This window comes from Aquarana catesbeiana, linkage group LG07 (assembly GCF_042186555.1).
Source record: "Aquarana catesbeiana isolate 2022-GZ linkage group LG07, ASM4218655v1, whole genome shotgun sequence".
NCBI classification, from domain to species: Eukaryota; Metazoa; Chordata; class Amphibia; order Anura; family Ranidae; genus Aquarana; species Aquarana catesbeiana.
This window is the reverse complement of record NC_133330.1, coordinates 217,092,660-217,120,347: the sequence shown is the minus strand read 5'-3', so window position 1 is coordinate 217,120,347 and position 27,688 is coordinate 217,092,660. Positions and strand designations below refer to the sequence as shown.

General features: G+C 43.3%; 2 protein-coding genes across 10 annotated transcripts in view; one reads left to right on the top strand and one right to left on the bottom strand.

The window, feature by feature from the left end:
* Positions 1-24,341, bottom strand: part of EXTL2 (exostosin like glycosyltransferase 2) — a 44,140-nt gene extending 19,799 nt beyond the window's left edge. For 2 of the 9 annotated variants that reach the window (XM_073593029.1, XM_073593034.1), the window contains exons 1-2: positions 24,161-24,341; positions 23,820-23,911 (exon numbers count right to left, since the gene is read on the bottom strand). The gene's annotated coding sequence lies outside the window, so the exon portion shown is untranslated. Of the gene's footprint in view, positions 1-23,819 lie in introns of all 9 variants that reach the window. The other 7 variants (XM_073593030.1, XM_073593036.1, XM_073593032.1 and 4 more) reach the window with 4 other exon arrangements.
* SLC30A7 (solute carrier family 30 member 7) overlaps positions 24,277-27,688 on the top strand; it is a 65,613-nt gene continuing 62,201 nt past the window's right edge. The window contains exon 1 of the mRNA XM_073593028.1: positions 24,277-24,636. Coding sequence (XP_073449129.1) covers positions 24,557-24,636 — 80 coding nt within the window. The 5' untranslated portion in view covers positions 24,277-24,556. The remainder of the gene's footprint in view (positions 24,637-27,688) is intronic.

Genomic DNA, 27,688 nt, shown 5'->3' with positions numbered 1-27,688 from the left:
CCCGTGTGCACAGGCCCAGCTTTGTATACCATTGTATTTTTAGAACTGATTAATTTCCTTTATCTTATGCAGGAAAAGATTAACCAGTGGCTTTTTTCAGTCTATTAAAGCCTCATACACACTATGACACGATCTGCAGATTTTCTGCAGGTTTTTGTCTTCAGATTTACCAAAACCATATAATATGAGGTCAAACCTTAAGAGTTTCGATTTGTATGCAATCAGGCAGGCCCTTGCACTACATGGTTTTGGTAAATCTGAAGACAAAAATCTGCAGAAAATCTAATAGTGTGTATGGGGTCCTGGAGATTCAGTTGATTATACAAAATATACACACAGCAACAACATAATGAATGTACGAAGAAATAGAGCCTGGGTGCAGTGTAAAAAAAAAATTACTTTAAGCCCCCGTTCACATCGGTGTGACTTGTCAATCGATTTGACAGGTTCAAAAGTCGCATGACAAGTTGCACCCCATTGTCGGCAATGGAACTGTTCAAATCGGTGTGATGCCGACTTTGCATTGCTGCATTGAATTGAAAGTATTTCCTGCATTATTTTTGCCGATTTCAGGTGCGACTTGCATAGACCTCTATGCATGACGCCGCACAGATGTCAACCAAGTCGCACCTGAAGTCACACTGACATGTGGCTTTAAAATCGTGCAATTTCAAGTGAAGTTGCACAATTTTAAAGCCGTATTCAGTGCGAACCAGGACTAAAAGCAGGTTCATCATTTTAATTTGTTCGATAACTTTAACATGAAATAAAAAAGTTTAATGTCACGATTACAAAATAATTACCTCTCATTTCAAAGAGGTCATGTTCTCCTGACAAAGAGAGTTATAAAGGCAGAAGGTTTTTTATCTTAATGTATTCTATGCATTAAAATAAAAAGCCTTCTGTGTGCAGCAGCCCCCCTCAGCCCCTCTAACACTTACCTGAGTCCCATCTCTGTCCAACGATGCCCATGAGTGTCTTGACCGTCCGGGACTCTCCCTCCTGAGTGGCTCAGACACAGCAGCGACGCCACTGGCTCCCGCTGCTGTCAAAGACAGTTAGACAATCAGGAAAGAGAGGGTGGGCCCGAACCGCAGCTCCGTGTCTGACTGGACACACAGAGCTGCAGCTCAGCTTGGGTGCCCCTATAGCAAGCTGCTTTCTGTGGGGGCACTCAACAGGAGGGAGGGGCCAGGAGCAGCAAAGAGGGACCCAAGAAGAGAAGGATCCAGGCTGCTCTGTGCAAAGCCACTGCAACAGAGCAGGTAAGTATAACATTTTTGTTATATTTATAGAAAAAAAAAAAAAAATAATGAGACTTTACAATCACTTTAATTTCCTTTCTCCCCAAAAGGTATATGCCATCTTTGTTTAGGCTTCATCCAAAGTCAGGGTCTAAATCCTAAACTAAGTATACAATACCACAAATACTGGCGACTACACAGTGGCATTCATCAAGATTGTCAACAACACTTTAGGATTCCAAGGTGCACAACAAATGGCAGTGCAAGCAACAGAATAATGTACCTGTTGGAAAAAAGGTACCTTGCATTTGGGGTAAGCACTGTGTGCTGAGGCACAATGATGCCACAGTGCCCATAAAGACACTTGATCCTCAGTGCAGCTGAGCTCCTTCCCTGCCCCAGCCCCTGTTCCCTCAGACAGGTCAGCAGCCAAGAGAATCTTTAAAGTTGGATGAGTTGAGCACCTTGGGGATGGAGTAATGGTGCATCATTGGGAATCCTGCCTACTGAACCCAGAAAACAGCAAAGAACATAGCAACATGGAATTTGATCAGTGGAAGAGAAGAGGATCTCAGCAGGACAGTGCTGGATCCACTGAGTGAGTATCTGAACTGTGTAGAGACTGCAACCAGTTAAAAGAAAAAATAAACAAAATAAAAAAAAACAAACAAAAAAAAAAAAACACGCGGGGGGAGGGACAATGAACATCCGCTTTAAGTTGCTTATTTATTATCAGTTTGTATTGCTTTCGTTGGCCAGTCAACTGGATAACTGGTATTTTCTGAAGCATTGTTTTAAATGCCCACTCAAATTGTCATCCTGTGGGGGAAGTCTTGCATTTGCTAAATATAAGAAAACGTGATTCTATTATATCTTCCCCTTTAAAGTTTTTATCTTGCATTCTAGTGTTTTCTCTGGAGTAAAAGCGCTGCATTTATTACAGGCACTCATTAAAGCAACACTATGGGGGAGGTTTACTAAAACGAAGAAATTGATTGGTTACTATATACAGCTGCACTAGATTCTGTGTGCACCAATTTTAGTAATTCCCCCTGAGTAATTGTCAGTCGGTATAAATAAATTCCTTACTCATCACAATATATAGGGACACTAAAAATAATACAAAACCTACTGGGTACTTTTATCATTCATAAATAAACATATTAATTACAAAACACAGAGCGCCCTCTTGTGGTTTGGGTCTGACTTTTTTTTTTTTTAAATACAATTTTGGAAAGCAAGGGTCCTTACGTTGCACCAGTTCACTGCACAGCAGACTACATTTTATAGTGCGGTATGAATTTATTTTCTATGGGTTTTATGGTTGCGGTTTATAATGGAATGCTGATTGTTATGCTGCGTACACACGACCAGACTTTACGGCATACTTGGTCCTGCGGACCGGAGTCTGTCGGACAATTCGATTGTGTGTGGGCTCCAGCGGACTTTTTTTCCCCAAAAGTTCGACGGACCTAGAAATGAAACATGTTTCAAATCTTTTCGACGGACTCGAGTCCGGTCGAAAAGTTTGCTTGTCTGTATGCTAGTCCGATAGACAAAAACCGACGCTAGGGCAGCTATTGGCTACTGGCTATGAACTTCCTCGTTTTAGTCCGGTCGTACGTCATCACGTACGAATCTATCAGACTTTGGTTGATCGTGTGTAGGGAAGTCCGTTCATTCGGAAAGTCCGTCGAAAAGTCCGCCGGACAAAGTCTGCCGTAAAGTCCGCTCGTGTGTACACGGCATTACAGTACCTCTGAGACCCATTCCTGTACCTCCAGGGACCTGGCCCATCCTGTCCGAGTATGGCAAGACCCTGGAACATTGTCTTCTAACTATAGCTGGTTGCACCCGAAACAGTGGTGTGCGTTAGCATGCAGTGGCATGCGTTCCGGGTGCTAGGCGTGCAAACAAACCTTGGTATTTACACTCTCTCTTATGATGACCAGTGCTTTGACTTCTTGCCACCTACCCTGTACATGAGATTACCATTGTTCTGCCATGCTTGTTGCAACCTCGATTACCTGACTCTGCCTGTATCTCATGCCCTTGTTGCTGACCTTGCTACTTCCTGTTATTCTCGTCTGCTGCCTGATTCATCCTTTGCCTGGACTTCAATTATTCTTGCCTGCCTCAAACTCGGACTGAAAAGTGGTGTCAATCTTGGTAAGACCAATAGTGCATCAAATGACTGCTTAGTTAAAGTAGATGTAAACCCCAACATATACCTAGTGAAGTGAACAGCCTCAGATGATACACAGAAATGAAACAAATCTCCCTACACAAGTTTAACGTGGATATTAGGGCTGAAACAACTAATCGATTCATTTCATAATCGATTACTATTTTCATAATCGATTAATTGGCCAGTAACATAATGGGGGGGGGGGGTTAAGAAAAACTAAAATGAGCCCTTTATAGTACAAAAAGAGCAAATAATCGTTACTGTAAATATTACTTTCTCAGTTCTAAAATAACAAAAGGAACCCCTTACAGTAGTGATTATATGCTTTTTTTTGTACTATAAAGGGCTAATTTTATTTATTTTTTTTTAACCCCATTATGTTACTAAATGTCTTAGACCTGGTTGCACTACAGTTCATTTACATGGTTTCCTATGGGACGCGTTCACATCTATGCTTTTTTTTTAGCCGCTGCGTATTTGGAAAGGGTCAGGGACTTTTTTAAACGCAAAACAGTGCTTTTTTGGTTCAATATACTTCAATGGAGAAGCTGCAGAAAATCATGTAAAGTGTTTTTTAATCTGCCCAGCAACAAGTTGGCCAAAAAAAATGCAAAAAAGCAAATCGCAGCAAAATCACATTTGCAAAAATCAAAATGCACAGCAAAAAGCACTGCAGAAATAGATCAAAAGCAAACTGCATAGGTGTGTACTGAGCCTTATGCTGGCCACACCGATTAATTTTCAGACGAAAAATCTTTGTACATTCGCTGAATAAAAGAATGTTTGAAATTTTCACTTGTTTTTAACATTCTGTTTTTAAAATGAAGGAAAACCACATACACCGTCTGAAAGTTCCTTTGACCAAGAAGTTTTCTATTATTTCCAAATTGTCACCATGGTTGAAAATGAACGTCGATTTGACCCCCACTAACGATTAGAAAACAGAACTAACGTTCTTAAAATGTCATTTTTTTTTTGAAGGAAGACATTGTTTGTTTTTTAAATAAAAAAAAATTTGATCTCTGAGTCTGATGATATTTACCAGATTCACCCTTTAATAGTATATATCCTCCAATAGCATATACAGTATATCTCTCCTCTAATAGTATATCTCCTCTGATAGTATATACAGTATATCTCTTCTGTCTGTTATTCTCAGAGTGGATTAGATATTTTGCTCCCTAACCATATAATTGGTTATTTATATTTAGCACTGCATAGAGATATTTAAGAATAAAATTACCTTTTTATAAAACTTTACATATTAACTAAATTATGCACCACACTTTTTTTTTTAAGCTTATTAACTGATTAATCGAAAAAATAATCGGCCAACTAATCGATTATGAAAATAATCGTTAGTTGCAGCCCTAGTGGATATAGAAAGTCTACACACCCCTGTTAAAATGTCAGGTTTCTGTGATGTAAAAAGATGACAAAGAAATAATTTCAGAACTTTTTAATGTGACCTATAAACTGTAAAACTCAGTTGAACAACAAAAAGAAATCTTTTAGGTGGTGGGAAGTAAAACTAAAAAACTAAAAATATGGTTGCACAAGTGTGCACACCCTTAAGCTAATACTTTGTGGAAGCACCTTTTGATTTTATTACAGCCCTCGGTCTATTTGGGTATGAGTCTATCAGCATGGCACATCTTGACTTGGCAATATTTGCCCACTCTTCTTTGCAAAAACACTCCAAATCTAGCAGATTGTGAGGGCATCTCCTGTGCACAGCCTTCTTCAGATCACCCCACAGATTTTCAATGGGATTCAGGTCTGGGCTCTGACTGGGCCATTCCAATACTTTAATCTTCTTCTGGTAAAGCCATTCCTTTTTTTGATTTGGATGTATGCTTTAGGTCGTTGTTATGCTGAAAGATGAAGTTCCTCTTCATATTCAGCTTTCTAGAAGCCTGAAGGTTTTGTGCCAATATTGACTGGTATTTGGAACTGTTCATGATTTCCTATACCTTGACTAAGGCCCCTGTTCCAGCTGAAGAAAAGCAGCTCCAAAGCATGATGCTGCCACCACCATGCTTCACTGTGGGTATGATGTTCTTTTGGTGATGTGCAGTGTTGTTTTTGCACCAAACATATCTTTTGGAATCATGGCCAAAAAAGTTCAACCTTGGTTTCAGCAGACCATTTTCCCCACATGCTTTTGGGAGACTTCAGATGTGTTTTTGCAAAATTTAGCAAGGCTTGGATGTTTTTCTTCATAAGAAAAGGCTTCAGTCTTGCCACTCTACTCCATAGCCCAGACATATGAAGAATATGGGAGATTGTTGTCACATGTACCACACAGCCATTACTTGCCAGATATTCCTTTAGGTTGGGTTCACGCTATTGTGAATTGGATAGGGTTTTATGTGCACCATAAGAACGATCATAGCGGCAGTTCCACCACTTGATCGTTCTTACAGGCGACGGGAGGGGATATCCCCCTCTCCTGTCGCCATCCGTGCTTCTCCGGGCTCTCCCATGCCATCGGGGACCCGGAAAAAGAATCATCCGCTGCCAGATGACGACCATAGATATTTCCCCATGCCAAAATAAAAACAAAAAAATTGTATGCCCCCAGTCGATTACATCACAAGGGGGCTGGTTCACCCGGGAACAGTTATTTAAGAACTGTCATATGGTGGAAGCCTTCATCAGGTGCGGACCCTATTTTTTTTTTCCAGGTGAGCGTCCTTGTTCATTGTGATTGACAATATTTGTTTGATTTTGACCCATTTTTTGGTGAATGAGTAAGGGTACAATGTAAGGATGGCCAGGATCTGGAGCCCCCCCCCCCCCTGTTGTAGTAGGGAAGAGGCCCTTTGCCCATATAAACCCCCCCCCATGTTGAGGGCATGTCCGAAGACATGCTTGTAGGTTAATTGGATCCTGTCTAAAGTGTCCTTAGTATGTGTATTTATGATGTATATGTAAAAGCGCCTCGTAAATTGACAGCGCTATACAAGTACCTGAAGTAAAAATAAATAAATAAATGTGACCTAGTATGGTTCAGGAGGGGGTGCTTGCTTGCCCCCCACCCTTTCCTGGCCTGCCAGGCTGCATGCTCGGATAAGGGTCTGGTATGAATTGTGTTTTTTTTCACTTTCATTTTGGCATGGGGTTCCCCTTAAAATCCATACCAGACCCGTAGGGCCTGGTAAAGATTGGTGGGAGGGGGGGCCCCTTGCTGTTTTTTTTCTCAACTTTATCTTATATTCTTTGGTTTACATTCAGCTATCAGCAGGAAGCTGCTGTGAGGTGCGGAATGCCTTGGCCACAAATGCTTGGCCCATTACAGGTGACAGCTTCCTATAGGGCTAGGCCACCTGAAATCAGAAATGAATCCAAACTCACCCCAGTCACCCAGTGGTGATTAAATACCACCAAAAGAAAGCTCTGTCTCAAAAAAGGAATGAAAAGTACAGTGATGCAGGACCGTGCACTTGTCATTCAAAGTGCAACAGCACTGAAAGCTAAAAATTGGCCTGGGCAGGAGGGGGGTGAAAGTGCCCAGTACTGAAGTAGTTACAGAAAATCTGCAGAGGTGACATAACACCGGACCCCCTCCCCACCCCCGCTGTTCTTACCTGCTGCAAACCGCTCCACCGCTCCGAGGGTTTGAAATTCCTGCTGCTTTCTCCCCTCTCTAACGCTGCCAGTAAGCACCACTGGATTCTAATGGGTCAGCATTGTCACATGGACGGCGCTGACTAGAGCTGCACAATTCTGGCCAAAATGAGAATCACAATTTTTTGGCTTAGAATAAAAAGATTGCAATTCTCTCACGCTTCCCGCGACGTAAAATCTTTCACATTATAAAAAAAAAAAAAAAAAAAAAAAAGGCTAACTTTACTGGTTAGGTTTTTTATTTTTTTTTTTTTAATTCATTAACCACTTCAATACCAAGGACGTCACATGACATCCTTGGCTTTGAGCAGGTATATCTGAATGATGCCTGTAGTTACAAACATCATTCAGATATTGCCGGTTTCAGCCGGCGAATCTCTACACCATAGGAACGATCATAGCGGCCGTTCCGCCGCTTGATCGTTCCTATGGGAGGCGAGAGGGGACGTCCCCCCCCTCCCGCCGCCCTCCGGTGCCTGCTCCGACTCACCGTTACGATCGGTGAGGCGGAGAGTGGATCCGCCGGCGCCGGATGTAGATCATAGAGATTTCCGGTGGACCAGATGGTCCCCAGAGTCTCTATGATCGTCGGAGGCCGGGCGCGATGTTATGACGTCACGCCCGGCCTCTCCATTCAAAAAAATGGCGCCGCTTCAGCTTGGAAACGGCGATCGTTTTATTTTTTTTTTTTTATTTCAGGCTTCCCAGCCTAGTGGTGAGATATGGGGTCTTATTGACCCCATATCTCACTATTAAGAGCACCTGTCATGTTATATTGCTATTACAAGGGATGTTTACATTCCTTGTAATAGGAATAAAAGTGATCAATTTTTTTTTTTTTTCAAAAAAGTGTCAAAATAAAAAAAAAAAAAATATATATAATTAACCACTTACCAACCGGCCCATAGCCGAATGACGGCTGCAGGGCGGTTGGATAACTCTGGGAGAACGTCATATGACCTCCTCCCGGAATTCCCCTCTCGCGCGCCCCCTGGGGCGTGCACCCGAACACATCCCTGACCGGATCCCGGTAAATGGCCGCATCACGGATCCCGGTAAATGGCCGCTGATCGCGGCCGTTTACCATGTGATCGCGCCGTCAAATGACGGCGCGATCACATGTAAACAGACCAGCGTCATCTGATGACGCCGGTTCCTCTCCTCCCCTCCTGTGTACCGATCAGTACACAGTGAGCGGGGAGGGGGATGGATGGATGTCTGCAGCGCTGTGGGCTGGATGTGTAGTGCCCACAGCGCTGCACAGAGACATCCAGCCATCCATCCATGCTCAGCCATCCCTCACTACTCTGCAATGCTGTGCAATACTCTGCAATACCCCCACAATGCTGTGCAATACTCTGCCATGCCCCCGCCATACTCTGCCATGCCCCCGCCATGCTGAGCTGTACTCGCCCTCTGTATGTGGCCAGGCTGTGGAAGTCTCACACATGTGGTATCGCCGTACTCAGGAGGAGCAGGAGAATCTATTTTGGGGTGTCATTTTTGGTATGTACATGTTATGTGGTAGAAATATTGTATAAATGGACAACTTTGTGTTAAAAAAAAAAAAAAAAAAAAAAAAAAGCGTTTTAACCACTTCCCGCCCGCCGGCCATCATACAATGTCCTTGACTTTGTGCGGGGATATCTGAATGATGGGTGCAGCTACAGGCATCATTCAGATATCAGCTTTTTCAGCCGGCGATTCACTACACCATAGGAATGATCATAGCGGCTGTTCCACTGCTTGATCGTTCTTACGGGAGGCGAGAGGGGATGTCCCCCCCCCTCCCACGCTTCTACCGACTCACCGCTACGATCGAAGCCAGGATCGTTTTTTTTTTTTTTTTTTATTTCAGGCTTCCCAGCCTAGAGGTGAGATGTGGGGTCTTATTGACCCCATATCTCACTGTAAAGAGGACCTGTCATGCCATATTCCTATTACAAGGATATTTATATTCCTTGTAATAGGAATAAAAGTGGTCAAAAATTTTTTTTTTGGGAAAAAAGCATCAAACTAAAATAAATAAAGTAAAATGAACAATAAAAAAAAAAAATTTTTTTTAAAGCGCCCCTGTCCCTGTCTGCTCGCATGCAGAAGCGAACGCATACGTAAGTCCCGCCCACATATGAAAACGGTGTTCAAACCACACATGTGAGGTATCGCTGCGATCGGTAGAGCGAGAGCAATAATTTTGGCCCTAGACCTCCTCTGTAACTCAAAACATGTAACCAGTAAAAAATTTTAAAGCATCGCCTATGGGGATTTTTGAGTAGCAAAGTTTGGCGCTATTCCACGAGCGTGTGCAATTTTGACAGGTGACATGTTGGGTATCTATTTACTCGGCGTAACTTCATCTTTCACATTATGCAAAAACATTAGGCTAACTTTACTGTTTTGGTTTTTGTAAAGCACAAAACAGTTTTTTTTCCAAAAACGCGTTTAAAAAATTGCTGCGCAAATACCGTGCGAGATAAAAAGTTGCAACGACCGCCATTGTATTCTCTAGGGTCTTTGCTAAAAAAACATATATAATGTTTTGGGGTTCTATGTAATTTTCTAGCTAATAAATGATGATTTTTACATGTAGGAGAGAAATGTCAGAATTGGCCTGGGTGCTCCAGAACGCCTGAAGGTGCTCCCCTGCATGTTGGGCCTCTGTATGTGGCCACGCTGTGTAAAAGTCTCACACATGTGGTATCGCCGTACTCGGGAGTAATAGCAAAATGCGTTTTGGGTTTTGGGGTGTAATTTGTGCTATGCATATGCGGTGTGTGAGAAATAACCTGCTAATATGACAATTTTGTGGGAAAAAAAAAAAAAGTAAAAAAAAAAAACCTTGATTTTGCAAAGAATTGTGGGGAAAAAAAATGACAACTTCAAAAAACTCACCATGCATCTTTCTAAATACCTTGGAATGTCTTCTTTCCAAAAAGGGGTCATTTGGGGGGTATTTGTACTTTTCTGGAATGTTAGGGTCTCAAGAAATTAGATAGGCCGACAGTACTTCAGGTGTGATCAATTTTCAGATATTCGCACCATAGCTTTTGGACTCTATAACTTTCACAAAGACCAAATAATATCCACCGATTTGGGTTAATTTTACCAAAGATATGTAGCAGTATAAATTCTTGGCCAAAATATATGAAGAAAAATTACTAATTTGCAAAATATTATAACAGAAATGAAGAAAAATGTATTTTTACAGATTTTTCGGTCTTTTTCTTTTACGGCGCAAAAAATAAAGAACCCAGCGGTGATTAAATACCACCAAAAGAAAGCTCTATTTCTGTGAAAAAAAGGACAAAAATTTCATATAGATACAGTGTTGCATGACTGAGTAATTGTCATTCAAAATGTGAGAGCACCAAAAGCTGAAAATTGGTCTGGTTAGGAAGGGGGTTTAACCACCTCAATACAGGGCACTTACACCCCCTTCCTGCCCAAGCCATTTTTCAGTTTTCAGCGCTGTCGCACTTTGAATGACAATTGCGCGGTCATGTTACACTGCACCTTAATTAAATTTTTATCATTTTTTTCCCCACAAATAGAGCCTTCTTTTGGTGGTATTTGATCACCTCTGCGGTTTTTATTTATTGCGCTATAAACAAAAGAAGAGCGACAATTTTGAAAAAACACAATATTTTTTACTTTTTGCTATAATAAATATCCAATTTTTTTTTTTTTTTTTTTAACAAATTTTTTCCTCAGTTTAGGCCGATATGTATTCTTCTACATATTTTTGGTAAAAAAAAAATTGCGATAAGCGTATATTGATTGGTTTGCGCAAAAGTTATAGCGTCTACAAAATAGGGGATAGATTTATAGCATTTTTATTATTTATTTTTTACTAGTAATGGCGGCGATCTGCAATTTTTATTGTGCCTACGATATTGCGGCGGACACATCGGACACTTTTGACACATTTTTGGGACCATTCACATTTATACAGCGATCAATGCTATAAAATTGCATTGATTACTGTGTAAATGTGACTGGCAGGGAAGGGGTTAACACTAGGGGGCGCTCGAGGGGTTAATGTATGACCTAAGGAGGTGATTCTAACTGTGGGGGGAGGGGACTGACTGGGGGAGGTGACCGATCGCTGTCCCTATGTACAAGGGACACGCCATCGGTCTCCTCTCCTCTCTGACAGGACGTGGATCTGTGTTTACATGCACAGATCCACGCTCCTGCTCTGTTACCCGGCAATCGCGGGTGCCCGGTGGACATCGCGGCCGCCGGGCACGCGCACCGGGTCACGAGTGACGCAGCCGGCGGCGCGCGCGCGCCCCCTAGTGGCTCGGGAGGGCGAGGACGTCATATGACGTCCTCCCAGAACAACAGAAGCCTCGTCCAGCCGTCATATGACGGTGGGCGGTGGCTTAGCGGTTAAGTGCCCAGTGGTCAAGTGGTTAACAATAAAAAAAAAAAAAATTTTTTAAAGCGCCGCTGTCCCCGTGTGCTCGCACGCAGAAGCGAACGCATACGTAAGTCCCGCCCACATATGAAAACCATACATGTGAGGTATCGCCGTGAACGTTGGAGCGAGAGCAATAATTTTGGCCCTAGACCTCCTCTAACTCAAAACATGTAACCAGTAAAAAAATTTCAAGCGTCGCCTATGGGGATTTTTAAGTACCGAACATTGGCGCCATTCCATGAGCGTGTGCAATTTTGAAGCGTGACATGTTAGGTATCTATTTACTCGTCGTAACTTCATCTTTCACAAAATGCAAAAACATTGGGCTAACTTTACTGTTTTTTTTTTTAAACACAAAACAGTTTTTTCCCCAAAAAAACGCGTTCGAAAAATTCCTGCGCAAATATTGTGTGAGATAAAAAGTTGCAACAACCGCCATTGTATTCTCTAGGGTCTTTGCTAAAAAAACATATATAATGTTTGGGGGTTCCATGCTATTTTCTAGCAAAAAAATTATGATTTTTACATGTAGGAGCAAAGTGTCAGAATTGGCCCGGTACTGAAGCGGTTAAAGTAATTTTTTCCAAAAAAATTGTATTTGAAAGACCGCTGCGCAAATACAGTGTGACATAAAATATTGCAACAACCACCATTTTATTCTCTAGGGTCTCTACTAAAAAAAATATATATAAATGTTTGGGGGTTCCAAGTAATTTTCTAGCAAAAAAAAAAAAAAAAAAAAGCTGAGTTAGACTTACCGGTAACTCCTTTTCTGAGAGTCTTCCAGGACAGCCCATGAGACCTTGGGCTCCTCCTACCAGGACAGGAAACACGTCACCCCCACCAGATAAAAGGGCGGTCCCTCCAGGCCCATGTCAGTATTCTCAAGAACTGTAGGGCCCTGCAAAACATATGCATAATACACATAACTTCAGACAATACCGGGTGGGAATCCGGCTGTCCTGGAAGACTCTCAGAAAAGGAGTTATCGGTAAGTCTAACTCAGCTTTTCTCCAAGCGTCTTCCAGGACAGCCCATGAGACGATGAGCCAGAACTTACCAGTCTAGGGAGGGACAACTGCCTGAAGGACCTTACGACCAAACGCCTGCTCCTGAGCTGATAGGAGATCCAGGCGATAATGTTTAATGAAGGTCGAGTAACTGGACCAAGTGGCAGCCCTGCAAATTTGTTCCGGTGAGGCACCAGCCCTCTCAGCCCAAGACGTAGACAAGGCTCTAGTTGAGTGCGCAGTAACAAAAGGTGTAGGGACCTCCCTAATTTTGTAAGCTTCCAAGATGGCTTGCTTTATCCATCTAGCCCAGTGGTTCTCAACCTTCCTAGTGCCGTGACCCCTTGATAAAATTTCCCAAGTTGTGGGGACCCCTAACAGTAAAATTATTTTTGCTGGTCGCGTTTGCTGGCACAGTGGCGGCGTTTGCTGGCACAGTGGCAACAATTGATGGGCACAGTGGCTGCACAGTGGGACGTTTGCTGGCACAGTGGCTGCGTTTGGCACAGTGGTAACAATTAAAGGGCACAGTGGCTGCGTTTGATGGCACAGGTGGCAACGTTTGCTGGCACCATGGCGACAATTTATGGGCACAGTGGCTGCGTTTGGCACAGTGGCAACAATTAAAGGGGTCAGTGGCTGCATTTGATGGCACAGTAGCTGCGTTTGCTGGCACAGTGGCAACGTTTGCTGGCACAGTGGCAACGTTTGCTGGCACAGTGGCGACAATTGATGGGCACAGTGGCTGCCCTTGGCACAGTGGCAACAATTAAAGGGCACAGTGGCTGCGTTTGATGGCACAGTGGCGGCATTTGCTGGCACAGTGGCGACAATTGTTGGGCACAGTGGCTGTGTTTGATGGCACAGTGGCGACAATTGATGGGCACAGTGGCGACGTTTGCTGGCACAGTGGCGACAATTAATGGGCACAGTGGCTGCGTTTGGCACAGTGGCAACAATTAAAGGGCACAGTTCCTGCGTTTGATGGCACAGTGGAAGCGTTTGCTGGCACAGTGGCGACAATTGATGGGCACAGTGGCTGCATTTGATGGCACAGTGGCGGTGTTTGCTGGCACAGTGGCGACAATTGATGGGCACAATGGCTGCATTTGATGGCACAGTGGCGGCGTTTGCTGGCACAGTGGCGACAATTGATGGGCACAGTGGCTGCATTTGATGGCACAGTTGCAGCGTTTTAATGGGGTTTTTTTTCTGATTGTTTCAGTTTGTTTGCGCCCCCACCACTGATTTATATATAAACGTTGCGGTTGATTCCTCAAAAGTGGTTATTCCGTGCCAGTGCTAGATACACAAAGTGTATAGCTTCCAAACATGTATCTAGCACTGGCACGGAATAACTACTTTTGAGGAACCAACTGGGACGTATATATATATATACGACGTATATATATAAGAACACCTGTGACTTCTGGTAAGTCAGACACACAGGAAAAGCTGACAAGACAACATTTTTTTATTATGGAGATATATATATATATATATATATATATATATATATATATATATATATATATATATATATATATATATATATATATATATATATATATATATATATATATATATATATATCTCCATAATAAAAAAATGTTGTCTTGTCAGCTTTTCCTGTGTGTCTGACTTACCAGAAGTCACAGGTGTTCTTATATATATACGTCGTATATATATATATATACGTCCCAGTTGGTTCCTCAAAAGTAGTTATTCCGTGCCAGTGCTAGATACATGTTTGGAAGCTATACACTTTGTGTATCTAGCACTGGCACGGAATAACCACTTTTGAGGAATCAACCGCAACGTTTATATATAAATCAGTGGTGGGGGCGCAAACAAACTGAAACAATCAGAAAAAAACCCCCATTAAAACGCTGCAACTGTGCCATCAAATGCAGCCACTGTGCCCATCAATAAATATATATATATATATATCTCCATAATAAAAAAAAATGTTGTCTTGTCAGCATTTCCTGTGTGTCTGACTTACCAGAAGTCACAGGTGTTCTTCTTCTTCAGCAAGTTTCGTTGCCTCCCTCTTGGTACACTCGTCCGCAGCAAGCGGATTTCGGTGGGTGTACAAAGATGTCCGCTTGCCGACTTCTAAGTCTAAGCCTTACTGCGGACGAGAGTACCAAGATGGCGGCGACGGAACGTCACTTCCGTGTAGTCCCTCCTCTCCAGGAAGTGACATCTCGCTGGCCGAGACGGACGGACTCAGGCAGTAACTTCGGGTCTGTCTCGGCCAGCATTCGCGACCCCCTGGAGAATGGGCAATCGACCCCCCAGGGGGTCGCGACCCCCAGGTTGAGAACCGCTGATCTAGCCAATGTGGCTTTAGATGCACTATTCCCCTTGTGAACTCCAGAAAAGAGGACAAACAAGGCATCAGTTTTCCTAAAGGTCTTCGTGACCTCAAGATAGACCAAGAGAATCCTTCTTACATCTAGAAAACTAAATTTTCTTTCTAAGTCGCCCTGTGGCGAACTACAAAAGGTTGGCAATACAATGTTCTGAGATCGGTGGAATGTACTTGCCACCTTGGGCAAAAAACCTGGATCGGTTCGTAACACAACTCGATCCTCAAAAATCGTGAGGAAGGGCTCCCTTACTGATAGGGCCTGCAACTCACTTACCCTACGAGCTGAGGTAACAGCTATAAGGAACACAGTTTTTAATGTAAGTAACTTAACTGACATACTTTCCAGAGGTTCAAACGGAAATTCTACCAGAGTTTGAAGTACTAGGGACAGATCCCACGTTGGACAACTTCTCGCTACTACTGGTCTGGCCCTAGAGATAGATTTGAAAAATCTGGCTATAGTGGGATTTTCCAGGAAAGGAAACTGGAGGAACACACTAATAGCTGCCGCCTGTACCTTTAAGGTACTAACAGAAAGACCTTTGTCGACACCCTCTTGGAAAAATTCCAAAATAGACGGAATATCATGAGTTAATCTATCATTTTCAGATAACCATGAGTTAAACCTTTTCCAAACTTTGGAATATATGGCTCTAGTAACCAGCTTCCTGCAATTAACGAGAGTCCTGACTACTTTGTCAGAGAACCCTTGGTGTTTCCCTTAAGGAAACCACCTGAGGGTGTGATACTGGACCCTGCAATAATAGGTCTTCCCTTTTCGGAAGACTCCACGGAGGCTCTGAAACCAGAGACTGTAGCAGGGAAAACCATGGCCTCTTGGGCCAAAACAGGGCAATTAGATCTGTCTCTTTTTTTTTTTATTTCAGGCTTCCCAGCCTAGAGGTGAGATGTGGGGTCTTATTGACCCCATATCTCACTGTAAAGAGGACCTGTCATGCCATATTCCTATTACAAGGGATGTTTACATTCCTTGTAATAGAAGCAAAAAAAGTTCCGCGCTAGAAGCACAAAAGGATAAGCAGCAGTAAACAGTGCGACAACACCAAAAGCAGAAAAAAATATATATATAAACTGCGCTAAACAAAGGTTATGTGTGTTGAGGTGGATAAATATTGTGATCTATCACACAAAACAAAAAAGTAAAAAATTGTCAAAATACACAAATCAAAAATGAATAAAGTCCAAATTTCCCACGTGGTAGGTATTCAGTATAAATGTGAAATGCTGATCCAAATGAGCTATGATTGCTCTTACCAGATCTCCAAAGAAATGTGCGGATGACAAAAAAACCCTTGCCGGGGCCTCTGGGGTGTTAGACCAATCAGCACCGTCCGTGGTTAGATCAAAATCCCCTCAATGGATACAGGATAAAAGCAAACACAAGAAAAAAAAGAAGACTGGCCATAGTGTAGTATATTAAATACTGGACATGGACATACGAACATACCAATCACCCAGGTGTGCACATATAAACAACCAAAAAAACAGGGGGGGAGGGAAGTGAAAAACCCCACCACCGTGGCTGTAGATTGTGCTTACCGACTCACGGTGATACACAGGCTTTTAATAGGATGGGAGCTGACATATAGCTGGCAAGAAGCACCTTGATAAGTCCTCATTACACGAAGTCCACAACGTCAGTATACCACCCAGAATAGAATAATAAACTCTCCATGGTGAAGTACGTTTTAAAAGAAAATTTAATAAACAAAGTATTGCACTTACATAATAAAAGCACTTAATATCGCATCAGTAAATATCGCCGGCCGGCATACAAGCATGGAAGCGAAGCTCGTCCTACTTCCTGGTCTCGTGGTAGCGTCGCTGCGTGCGTACCCAGACGCGTTTCGTCATCAAAAGGACGTTCTCAATGGGGACGAGCAGCGCAGTGAGCCACCACCATTAAATAGACATCCAAGCCTCGTTCTGAGTTGCGAGCGCGAGGACGCCATCTTAAATATGGGAAAAAAACTAAAATATCCCTAAAAGCGTGTGCTTAGCTGAGATGTTCACAATATCAACAAAAACATGTTAAACCCTCATAAAGGGTATGGGCAAATGTCCTAACCATTAGGAAACAAGCAAAAAAACGCACCCTAACTAAGGGTACGTGAAAGGTCACCAACGTGCCCAAAAATAGTGACAATTCAAGAATATGAAAATTTATTAACATAGGATGATAAACAAAGATTAAATTGATAAAATAATAAAAGAATAAATAAAAAATTAGATAATGGAGTGAATGAAAAAGTGAATGAAAATTTATAAAGTGTAAAATGTGCCACATATCTAAGTATGGAATGTGACCAGATTAGATCTTAACTTTCACATATGGGTCATAACATCCTATGATAGAACATAATGAAAAGGAATAAATGTTGTAGGGTTATGCTACAACTCCCAACAATATATAACTGTGAAAACTAAAAAAATTTTTTTTTTTTTTTTTTTTTCTTGGGAAAAATATTAAACGCAATCAGTTCCTGTGAATGGAAACCAAAAATGGAAAACAAAAATGAATGAATATAAAAATAAGAGTAAACCTCCCTAAACCTAATATTTAATAACAATATACAGATTGCCTCAATTATTGCACATGGCGTCCTCTAGCAAGCATCCCAGAACTGGTATACTTATCGCATATGTATATATAAAAAACAAATAAAAAATACTATAAAATTACATCATGAATTGTCTATAAACGCGTTCACATCCATATCGATGTTTAACCCATAAGGTACATAAGTCCTTAACTTATGGATCCAGCTCATCTCGAGCTGGGATATACCCCTAATTAGGGCACTGCCCCTCCAATGGGGTCTAAACTTGTCTATCCCTAAAAAGAGGGTTCCTGAGGGGTCCCTATCATGCACCAATAAGTAGTGCTTCGACACTGAATGGTTCCTGAACCCCGTGCTAATATTAGTAATATGTTCGTTAAGTCGCACCTGGAGAGGGCGCTTAGTCCTGCCCACATATTGAAGGCCACACGGGCACTGCAACAAATAAACGACCCTCTCCGTGGTGCAAGTAACGAACGGCTTAATGTTGTGCGTTACTCCTGTGCTGGTAGAGGTAAAGGACGTGGTCCTTCTATGAGAACATGCATTATACTTACAAACCCTGCATTTCCTGCACTGATAAAAGCCAGTCAATTGGTCAAAGAATGTTAGTTTGGTAATAGGAGGACTTAGAATATTGGGGGCCAACTGATGACGTACCGAAGGCGCTCCCCTAAAAACGACACGAGGTCTATCTGGCAAGATATTATTGAGGGTTGTGTCACTCTTAATTATATGCCAATGCTTATATATTAAACTTTTAATGTTATGATGTTGTAAAGAAAAGGATGTAACAAAAGGGACCCCTAGATCGAACTGGCCTCTATCAACAGAGCTCCTCTCGACCAGCAGATCATCTCTATTGACAAGTTGTACATTCTCAAGAGTCTTAACAAGAGAATCTTTTAAATAACCTTTTTCAAGAAATCTCTCAGTGAGAATTCCGGCCTGTGCTTCAAAATCTGCATGGCTGGAGCAATTCCTTTTAATCCGAAGATATTGACTCTTTGGAATCGACTCCAGCCACGGACGATAATGGCAACTGTCGACTGGTATGAACGAATTCCTATCTGTTTCTTTAAAAAACGTAGAGGTGGTCAATCTGTTACCTTCCACCGAGATTCTAAGGTCCAGAAAGTTAATAGTAGTCTGACTCCTCTCATAGTTCAACTTAATCCCAATAGAATTAGCGTTGAGGGTGGTTAAAAAATCATCCAAGGCCGAGAGCTCACCATTCCATAGGAGGAGGATGTCATCTATATATCTAGCCCACAGGACCAACTGGGGGGTGTCCCTGGCATAGATGACATCCTCCTCCCATTTCCCCATAAAAAGGTTGGCGAGACTAGGGGCGTATTTGGCCCCCATAGCCACCCCCACATCTTGTCTATAAAACTTATTGCCAAACCAAAAATAATTATGAGAGGCGGCATACCTCAATAAGTCCATCAAAAATGATATTTGAACCTGAGCAAGATTGGAATCTCTAATCAAATAATGTTCAACTGCCTGAAAGCCCAATAGGTGTGAGATATTGGTATATAAGGAGGTCACATCCGCGGTGACCAACCACATTCCCGTCTGGTGCTGAACTCCTTTAAGCATTCGAATAATATGTCTAGAATCTTTAACATATGAGGGCAGGCTCTGTACTAAAGGCTGTAAAAAGAAATCAATATATCTGCCCACCCGGGACGTCAGGGAATCAATCCCACTAACAATAGGGCGTCCCGGGGGGCAGATGGGATTTTTATGTAATTTAGGCAGGTAATAGATGGTAGGGGTGCGAGGGGCCGTAGGAATTAGATATAGGCCTTCCTTCTCCGTCAAAACCCCCATCTCCCTACCTTTCCTAACCAACAACTTTAATGACTTCAAATATTTTAATTTGGGGTCTGAGGGGAGGGGTGTATAAGTGGTGGTATCATTCAGGATATTTAACATCTCATTAATGTAGTCCTTTCGATCTAGGACAACAATCCCCCCCCCCTTGTCCGCTGGTCTAATGACCAAATCCCTGTTGTTACATAGGGAATTCAAACCCTCCTGTAGAGTTGTATTGAGTCTGGCCTTTTTAACTTCTAATTGTTCCAAATCTCTCAGGATACCATCTCTGAAAACGCGCAAAGCTGGTGCTAATGCGCCCGGGGGATTGAACAAAGAAGCATTCCTCAATCCAGAATGGGTAATCCCCATATCATAAACCTCAGCACTCCTGATGGGGCGGCTGGCCATGTATCTTTTTATGTTTAATTTTCTAACAAATTTATGAATGTCCATAAAAGTTTGGAATTTATTAAGTTTAGTGGGGGGGACAAATTTAAGTCCCTTATCTAATATTGCTTTTTCAGAGCTAGTTAGTACTTTAGAGCTGAGATTAAAAATCCCAGCGCCAACTACATTCTGGGTTTTTTTGGCGGCTCGTATCCTCCTCCCCCCTCTGGTTCCTCTCCTCTTTCTCCCAACCTTTTGATACCTTGATTTGGTTTTTGAAAACCCCAACAGTTGGGATCAATAGGTGCAGAAGCACCCATGGGGGGCATTTGCCCACCAAGAGTGGGGTATGGCAGAGTAGGGGTATTACCTCCACTTAAATTAAAGTCCCTATCGGGGCCCTCTCTATCTTGCAGAGGAAAAAAGGAATTAGAAGTGGGTATATTAGCCTCCCATTCAGTTCCTGTCGGGAAACCTGATCCTCCTTGCGGATAGTCAGGGTAACCCCTATCATATGCCCTCCAATCTTCATATTGATTCGAAGGGCGCCCTCTACCCCTTTGGTTGTAATAGGAGCCCCATCCTCTCCCTCTCTGGGGGGGTGGTGTCCTATATTGGGACCCATACCCTTGCTGGTACGACATGGGGTTATGGTCCAAAGGTAGAGGGAATCTAGGGGGTCCATTATGTCTTAGTTGTCCTCTAAGGGAGCCCCTATAATTGGCATTGTTTGTTCTATGGGGAGATTGCCTAGGATATTCATTCCTTACTTTTTGTGTTGATTTCACGTGGGGTGCCCCCTGTTTATTCTGATTCCGTGGCACCACTGAGGAGACCCCACCTGAGTGATTGGTTTCAGCCACTATGCCAATCTCCATATTGGTGTCGTTTTGTTCGGCTAAAACCTCCAAGAGTTTTTTCTGCCAATCAAAAACGACCTTACCATGATAATCTGTGAGGTCCCTATTAAATTTTTTCTTTTTCTTAATCCTTTGATCCTTATCTTCTTTTTCAAGAATTTTTAGAAGGTTCTGGGATTTAGCCAGATAATCTTCGCTCCCCATAAGGGGGTGTAGTTTCTCTCTAATTGTCTTGATCTCTTCATCAAGCTTGGTTAGCTTAATGGTTTTCCTATCTATCAAGAATCTAATTAGAGAGAGACCGGCTTGATTAAAATATTTAAACCAGCCCTCTAAATCAACATCTCCCTTTTGAGGTGCCACATCCCACCTAAGACTTCGGGGGACCATTGAGTGTTTAATATAAGTTTCTAAATAGGCTATATCCCATTTGGTATGGTTCTCAGACACCATGAGATTCTTAAGTCTCATAAAGGTTCCTCCCATATCATTAACATCGTTGCTGTAGGCTTCAAAAACCCCTTCTACATTAACCACATTAGTGGCACGAAATTCAAACACATCCATAGCACTGTGTCAATGAACGACACCAATATTAACCAGCTGCAGAAAATAAGTCAGAATACAATGTAAGCAAAAAAAGTTCCGCGCTAGAAGCACAAAAGGATAAGCAGCAGTAAACAGTGCGACAACACCAAAAGCAGAAAAAAATATATATATAAACTGCGCTAAACAAAGGTTATGTGTGTTGAGGTGGATAAATATTGTGATCTATCACACAAAACAAAAAAGTAAAAAATTGTCAAAATACTTGTAATAGGAATAAAAGTGATCAAAAAAAATTTTTTTGGGGAAAAAAGTGTCAAACTATAATAAAGTAAAATGAATAAAAAAAAAAAAAAAAAAAAAAAAATTTTTAAAGCGCCCCTGTCCGTGTGCTCGCATGCACACGTAAGTCCCGCCCACACATGAAAACAGTGTTCAAACCACACATGTGACGTATCGGTGCGAACGTTAGAGCGAGAGAAATAATTTTGGCCCTAGACCTCCTCTAACTCAAAACATGTAACCAGTAAAAAAATTTAAAAAAAAATAATTTACACCGATTTGTACTTATTTTTACCAAAGATATGTAGCAGTATAAATTGTGGCCAAAATTTACGAAGAAAAATTACTAAATTTGCTACATTTTATAACAGAAACAAAGAAAATGTAATTTTTTTACAGAATGTTCAGTCTTTTTTCTTTTATAGCGCAAAAAATAAAAAACCCAACGGCGATTAAATACCACCAAAAGAAAGCTCTATTTGTGTGAAAAAAAGGACAAAAATTTCATATAGGTACAGTGTTGCATGACTGAGTAATTGTCATTCAAAATGTGAGAGCACCGAAAGCTGAAAATTGGTCTGGTTAGGAAGGGGGTTTAAGTGCCCAGTTGTCAAGTGGTTAAACAATTGTAATTGCTTGCAGTGATTCATAGACCATTTATATACCCTAATGAGCCCTTGATCCAATCCAATACACCACTAGCATTGCTGTTATCCGAAGTATAATTGTAATTTGACCCATATGTTGTTAGATTTGAACAAGCAACTTGTGGCAGGTGACATGGCAAGTGGACAATACACAACTTGTGGCAGGTGATGTGGCAAGTGGACAATACACAACTTGTGGCAGGTGACGTGGCAACTTGTGGCAAGTGATGTGGCAAGTGACGTGGCAAATGACAATCCAACTTGTGGCAGGTGACGTGGCAAGTGGACAATCCACAACTTGTGGCAGGTGACGTGGCAAACGACAATCCAACTTGTGGCAGGTGACATGGCAAGTGGACAATCCACAACTTGTGGCAGGTGACGTGGCAAACGGCAATCCAACTTGTGGCAGGTGACATGGCAAGTGGACAATCCGCAACTTGTGGCAGGTGACATGGCAAGTGGACAATCGACAACTTGTGGCAGGTGACGTGGCAACTTGTGGCAGGTGACTTGGCAAATGACAATCCAACTTGTGGCAGGTGACGTGGCAAGTGATGTAGTAACTTGTGGCAGGTGACGTGACAAGTGGACAATCCATAACTTGTGGCAGGTGACGTGGCAGGTGGACAATCCACAACTTGTGGCAGGTGACGTGGCAAATGACAATCCAACTTGTGGCAGGTGACGTGGCAAATGATGTAGCAACTTGTGGCAGGTGATGTGGCAAGTGGACAATCTGCAACTTGTGGCAAGTGGATAATCCACAACTTGTGGCAGGTGACGTGGCAACTTGTGGCAAGTGATGTGGCAAGTGGACAAGCAACAACTTGTGGCAGGTGACAAGGCAAATGACAATCCAACTTGTGGCAAGTGACGTGGAAACTTGTGGCAGGTGACATGGCAAGTGGACAATCCACAACTTGTGGCAGGTGAGGTGGCTGGTGGATAATCCACAACTTGTGGCAGGTGACGTGGCAAGTGGACAATCCACAACTTGTGGCAGGTGAGGTGGCTGGTGGATAATCCACAACTTGTGGCAGGTGACGTGGCAAATGACAATCTGCAACTTGTGGCAGGTGGATAATCCACAACTTGTGGCAGGTGACGTGGCAAATGACAATCCGCAACTTGTGGCAGGTGACGTGGCAAGTGACATGGCAGGTGGACAATCCACAACTTGTGGTAGGTGACGTGTCAAATGACAATCCCCAAGTTGTGGCAGGTGACGTGGCAAGTGACATGCTAAATACAAGTACAATGCTGCTCTCTCAGCTGCTGCTACTACTCACTCTGGTCTCCCAAAATGGCTGAAATAGTTAAATAATACTGTTTTTTGAGCTTGGGGAGGGTCTTATGATGCTATCTTAACTAAACGCTTCTAGATGCAAACGCGGTAAAACGCCGCTAAAAGCGGCATGCAAACGCAGCAAAATGGTCGTTTCTAAACACCAGTTTCAGCTTTTAAAAACATGTGTTCAGCAGAGTTTGCACCGGCGTCTCGTGTGCATAGGACCTTAGTGTTTAAGTGGTAAACTTTTTTCACTTACACAGGAAGTCTATTCCATTGACAAATTCTTACAATGTTTATACTTAATAAGTTCAACTGATAAAGAAAGTTGTGATTCTTGGAGGACTGTCCATTTTTTTCCTTCCTTTTGACGGCTGTGGCTTCAGAAGGGCAGAGAGAATTAATTCTTTGCATAGAAAGAATTGTGAAACACTTTAGTCAAGATCGTGATAACGATATTTGACGATTAATTGTGCAGCTCTAGCGCTGACCAATCAGCACTTTAACAAATCCATTTCTACTTACCCTGTAATGATGTATGATGATGGTGACTACAGTGAAGATTTTCCTTCCCCCACAATGCACTGCTCTACCAGGGTGCTGCAGGCCTTTCCCTCCTGTGGAGAAGTGTATCCTGCTCTTATTACACTCCACAACACTGTATGAGAAGCCACACACCTCACTGAAATCTGTACAAACTTCCTGATATCAGATACAGACTCAGCCTGCCATACTGGTAACATAACATCATTTTCTAATACATTCTGAACCTGACATTTCCTACCAGAGCCCTATAAAGCTATAAGGACTGTAGAACCCGTCCGTCCATCATAGTCTATTGCTCGGTTATAGAAAAGTAAGCTAACCTACTTCCACTGCACAGCTCCCCTTTTCAGTTCTTACGTGCGCAGGGACGCACCGACGTAGAGTACGCCGCAGCCATGCTTGATGGTGGCACGTCCTCTCCCCGCCCCCAATGTAAAGCTCAGTCAGCGCTGAGCTCTCCGGTGTTCCTGCCAGGAAGTCGACGCGGCGTTCTGTGATGTGATTGGTTGCTAAGTGCTTGCGTGTCAAGCCAGCCCGCTACTTCCCGGAAGGAGGAAGCGGCTGCCGGAGCTCGGCACAGGTTGTGAGGGAGCGGAGCAATTGGTAATACCGGGCAGAGCCGGCTGGGAGAGAACGGTCAGCGTCTGTGAGACGGGAGCCTCGGATTCGTAAAGGAGGAGTGTTGTGGTCGGGTGTTCCAGGGAGTGGGTGTCAGGATGTTGCCGCTGTCTATAAAGGACGATGAATATAAGCCGCCCAAATTCAACGTGCCCCGGAAAGTGTCCGGCTGGCTCAGGTGAGGGCAACGTGAGGTGTACACGTGGCACTGTACTGTATGTGTGTGTCCGGGGAGGGGGGGGGGGGGCACAGTGTACAACATCAGCCATGGATCTACACCTACTGCCTGTGTACAGCGCCCTCCAATGTCTATAGGAGGCATCACACACTGAGGGGGCTCTGGACTGGACTCTTCTGCCATTGAGGGGTCCAGGAGTGCATAGTGTGAAATCTGCCTCCTCTATCATAACCTATACTATTAGAGGTCACTAGTTGTAGCCAATGATGGTGTGGGGAAGCCCCCCCAGGATGTGTCGGCTGCGGGCACCCACATTTGTCAGATCTTCCTGAGGGCTCGTTTACACTAGCTTCAAAATGTGGCATTGGACACACTTTTTTTTAAAGCACTCTGAATGCCAATCAAAGCTCCTGTGACTACATATAATGGTTACCTTACAGTCCTGTTCATGTGTTTGGGGTATAATGGAGTAAAAAAAATGAAACCTCACGTTACTTGATGCTTCAGAGCATCTCCAAAGCCTCCATAAAAGTCTGACAATGATCGTTTACAGCATCTGAAGCTTTTGAGACTTTTATTCGGCGTTCACTTTGTTTTTAGAGGTATTGCAGGTGTGAAATATCCCAGGATGTACTGGGAAACCAGCAAGCGAACTGGAAAGATGTCGTCAGCAGTCACTTCCAGTTCATGTGTATATATTCTGGAAGTGTCTGGTGCAGACGTCACATCTGGTGTTCAGTGTGGAGCAGCAAGAAGGTAAGCAGGGTCTGGAGAAGAGCTATTAGCAGATGGCACACGTGGTATACAATGTGGGGACTGGAAAGAGAGGACCAGAGCAGAAGAAATTAGGAATGTCACATGTGGTGTGCAGCGTGGGAGCAATATAGTGAGAAGTGAGCGGGGACCAGAGAGAAAGGACTGAGTGGCGGAGGATCAGCAGAGCTGGAGGACCGGAGCTGGAGAAACTAGCAATGTCATGTATGGTGCGCAGCGTGTGAACAATATAGGAGTGAGGTGGAACCAGAGAGAGGAGGATCAGCAGAGCTGGGGGTACTAATAAGTTGAGGATCTGCTGAACGAGAGTACCAATTCACTGGGAATCTGCTGAATGTTGCTACTACTGAGCTGGGGTTCTACTGGACCCCTATAAAAACAAATAAAAAATCAGCACACTCAGGTCATTTGCTAAGTTTCATTAAAGCATAAAAAACACATTGAAAAAAGCATGTTGAAGTGGTAGGTGATTTAATCTGTGTTAAAGTCAAAGTGCAAATGAACCCTTAAAGACTTTCTTGGATAATGGACATCTAACATGTTTAGTCACCTACACAAAGGACACGGGTGAAGATGCAGATCGTAAGCGTGTTCAACATCACCTTACAGGCTGCACTATTTGTCAAATTCAGCTTCAGGAGTGGTGAATGATGGCATTTTAAGTGGATCTTTCAGTAAGTGATTTGCTTAGGCTGAGATATTGTCTGCTGCAGGCAGGAGGAAGCATTTCCAAAGTCTCCTCTCCCCCAGTGATCAGACTGTGACAAGGTGAGATATGTCTCTGTATCAGACACTTGTAAACGGCCAAGAACTGCCCAGGCATGGGATTGACATGAGAGGGTCATCTCTGAGCTACAACTCCGTGCAGGAAGTATATAGCCTGGATGATACCTGAACAAAGTTTTGTCCTGGAAAAAAAAAATCAGATAAATGCGCTGTCCAGAGGCTTAGGACGGCTTCACACTGCCCTGGTGTGGTCCCGCTGCGTTTTGGGCAAAGTGCAGCTAACCCGTGGGTTTTGTGAGGGTTAGCTGTGCTTTCCCATAAACTTTGATGAGGTCCTGCAGTTTTGGTGTGGTTTCAGAAAGCATGCAGGAGTTTTGGTGTGCTTTCTGAAACTAGTCCAAAACCGCAGGACCTCATAGAAGTCTATGGCAAAAACGCAGCAGGCTAGTGTGAAGCCTCACTGTGATCTGTAAGAGATCTTCCTCCTCCCTCCTCCCTCCTCCCTCCTGTCCAGCGATGTCGGCAGGGGACGCTGAGAACCCGCTCGGTTCTCGGCAGCTGCCACCGCCATCCTAGGTGAGGGAATCAGGAAGTGAAGCGTTGCGGCTTCACTTCCCGGTTCCCTACTGCGCATGCGCGAATCGCGTTGCGCGTCCCTAGTGGTCCCCGCTCTCTCCTGGGAGCTGTGTGTTCCCAGCAGACAGCGCGGTCAGGACGGGAAGAGGCATAGACTCCCATGGGAGTCTATGCCGGAAGTGGGTGCAAATACCTGTCTTAGACAGGTATCTACACCCCCCTCCCCCCTGAAAGGTGCCAAATGTGACACCGGAGGGGGGGAGGGTTCCGAAAAGCGGAAGTTCCATTTTTGTGTGGAACTTCGCTTTAAGTGACTATGAAAGTGGCATGGTTGTTGGTGCCAGACGAGCTGGTCTGAGTATTTTAAAAAACTGCTGATCTACTGGGATTTTCACACACAGCCATCTCTAGGGTTTGCAGAGAATAGTCAGAAAAAGAGAAAATATCCAGTGAGCGGCAGTTAGGTGGAGGAAAGTGTTGTCAGAGGAGAATGGGCAGACTGGTTTGAGATGATAGAAAGGCAACAGTAACTCAAATAACCACTCGTTACAACTAAGGTATGCAGAAAACCATCTCTGAACCTTGAAGCAGAAGATGGGCTACAGAGCAGAAGATCATACTGGGTGCCACTCCTGTCAGCTAAGAACAGGAAACTGAGCCTACAGTTCGCACAGGCTCACCAAAATTGGACAATAGGAGATTAGAAAAACGTTGCCCGGTCTGATAAGTGTCAATTTTAGCTGCGACATTCAGATGGTAGGGTCAGAATTTATCATAAATCACATCAAAGCATGGATCCATCCTGTCTTGTATGAATGGTTCAGGCTGGTGGTGGCGTTTGATCCTCTTAGTGCCAATTGAGCATTGTTTAAATGCAGCGGCCTACTGGAGTATTGATGACCATGTCCATCCCTTTATGACGTCGGTGTTGCCCATCTTCTGGTGGCTCCTTCTAGCAGGATAATGCACCGTGTCA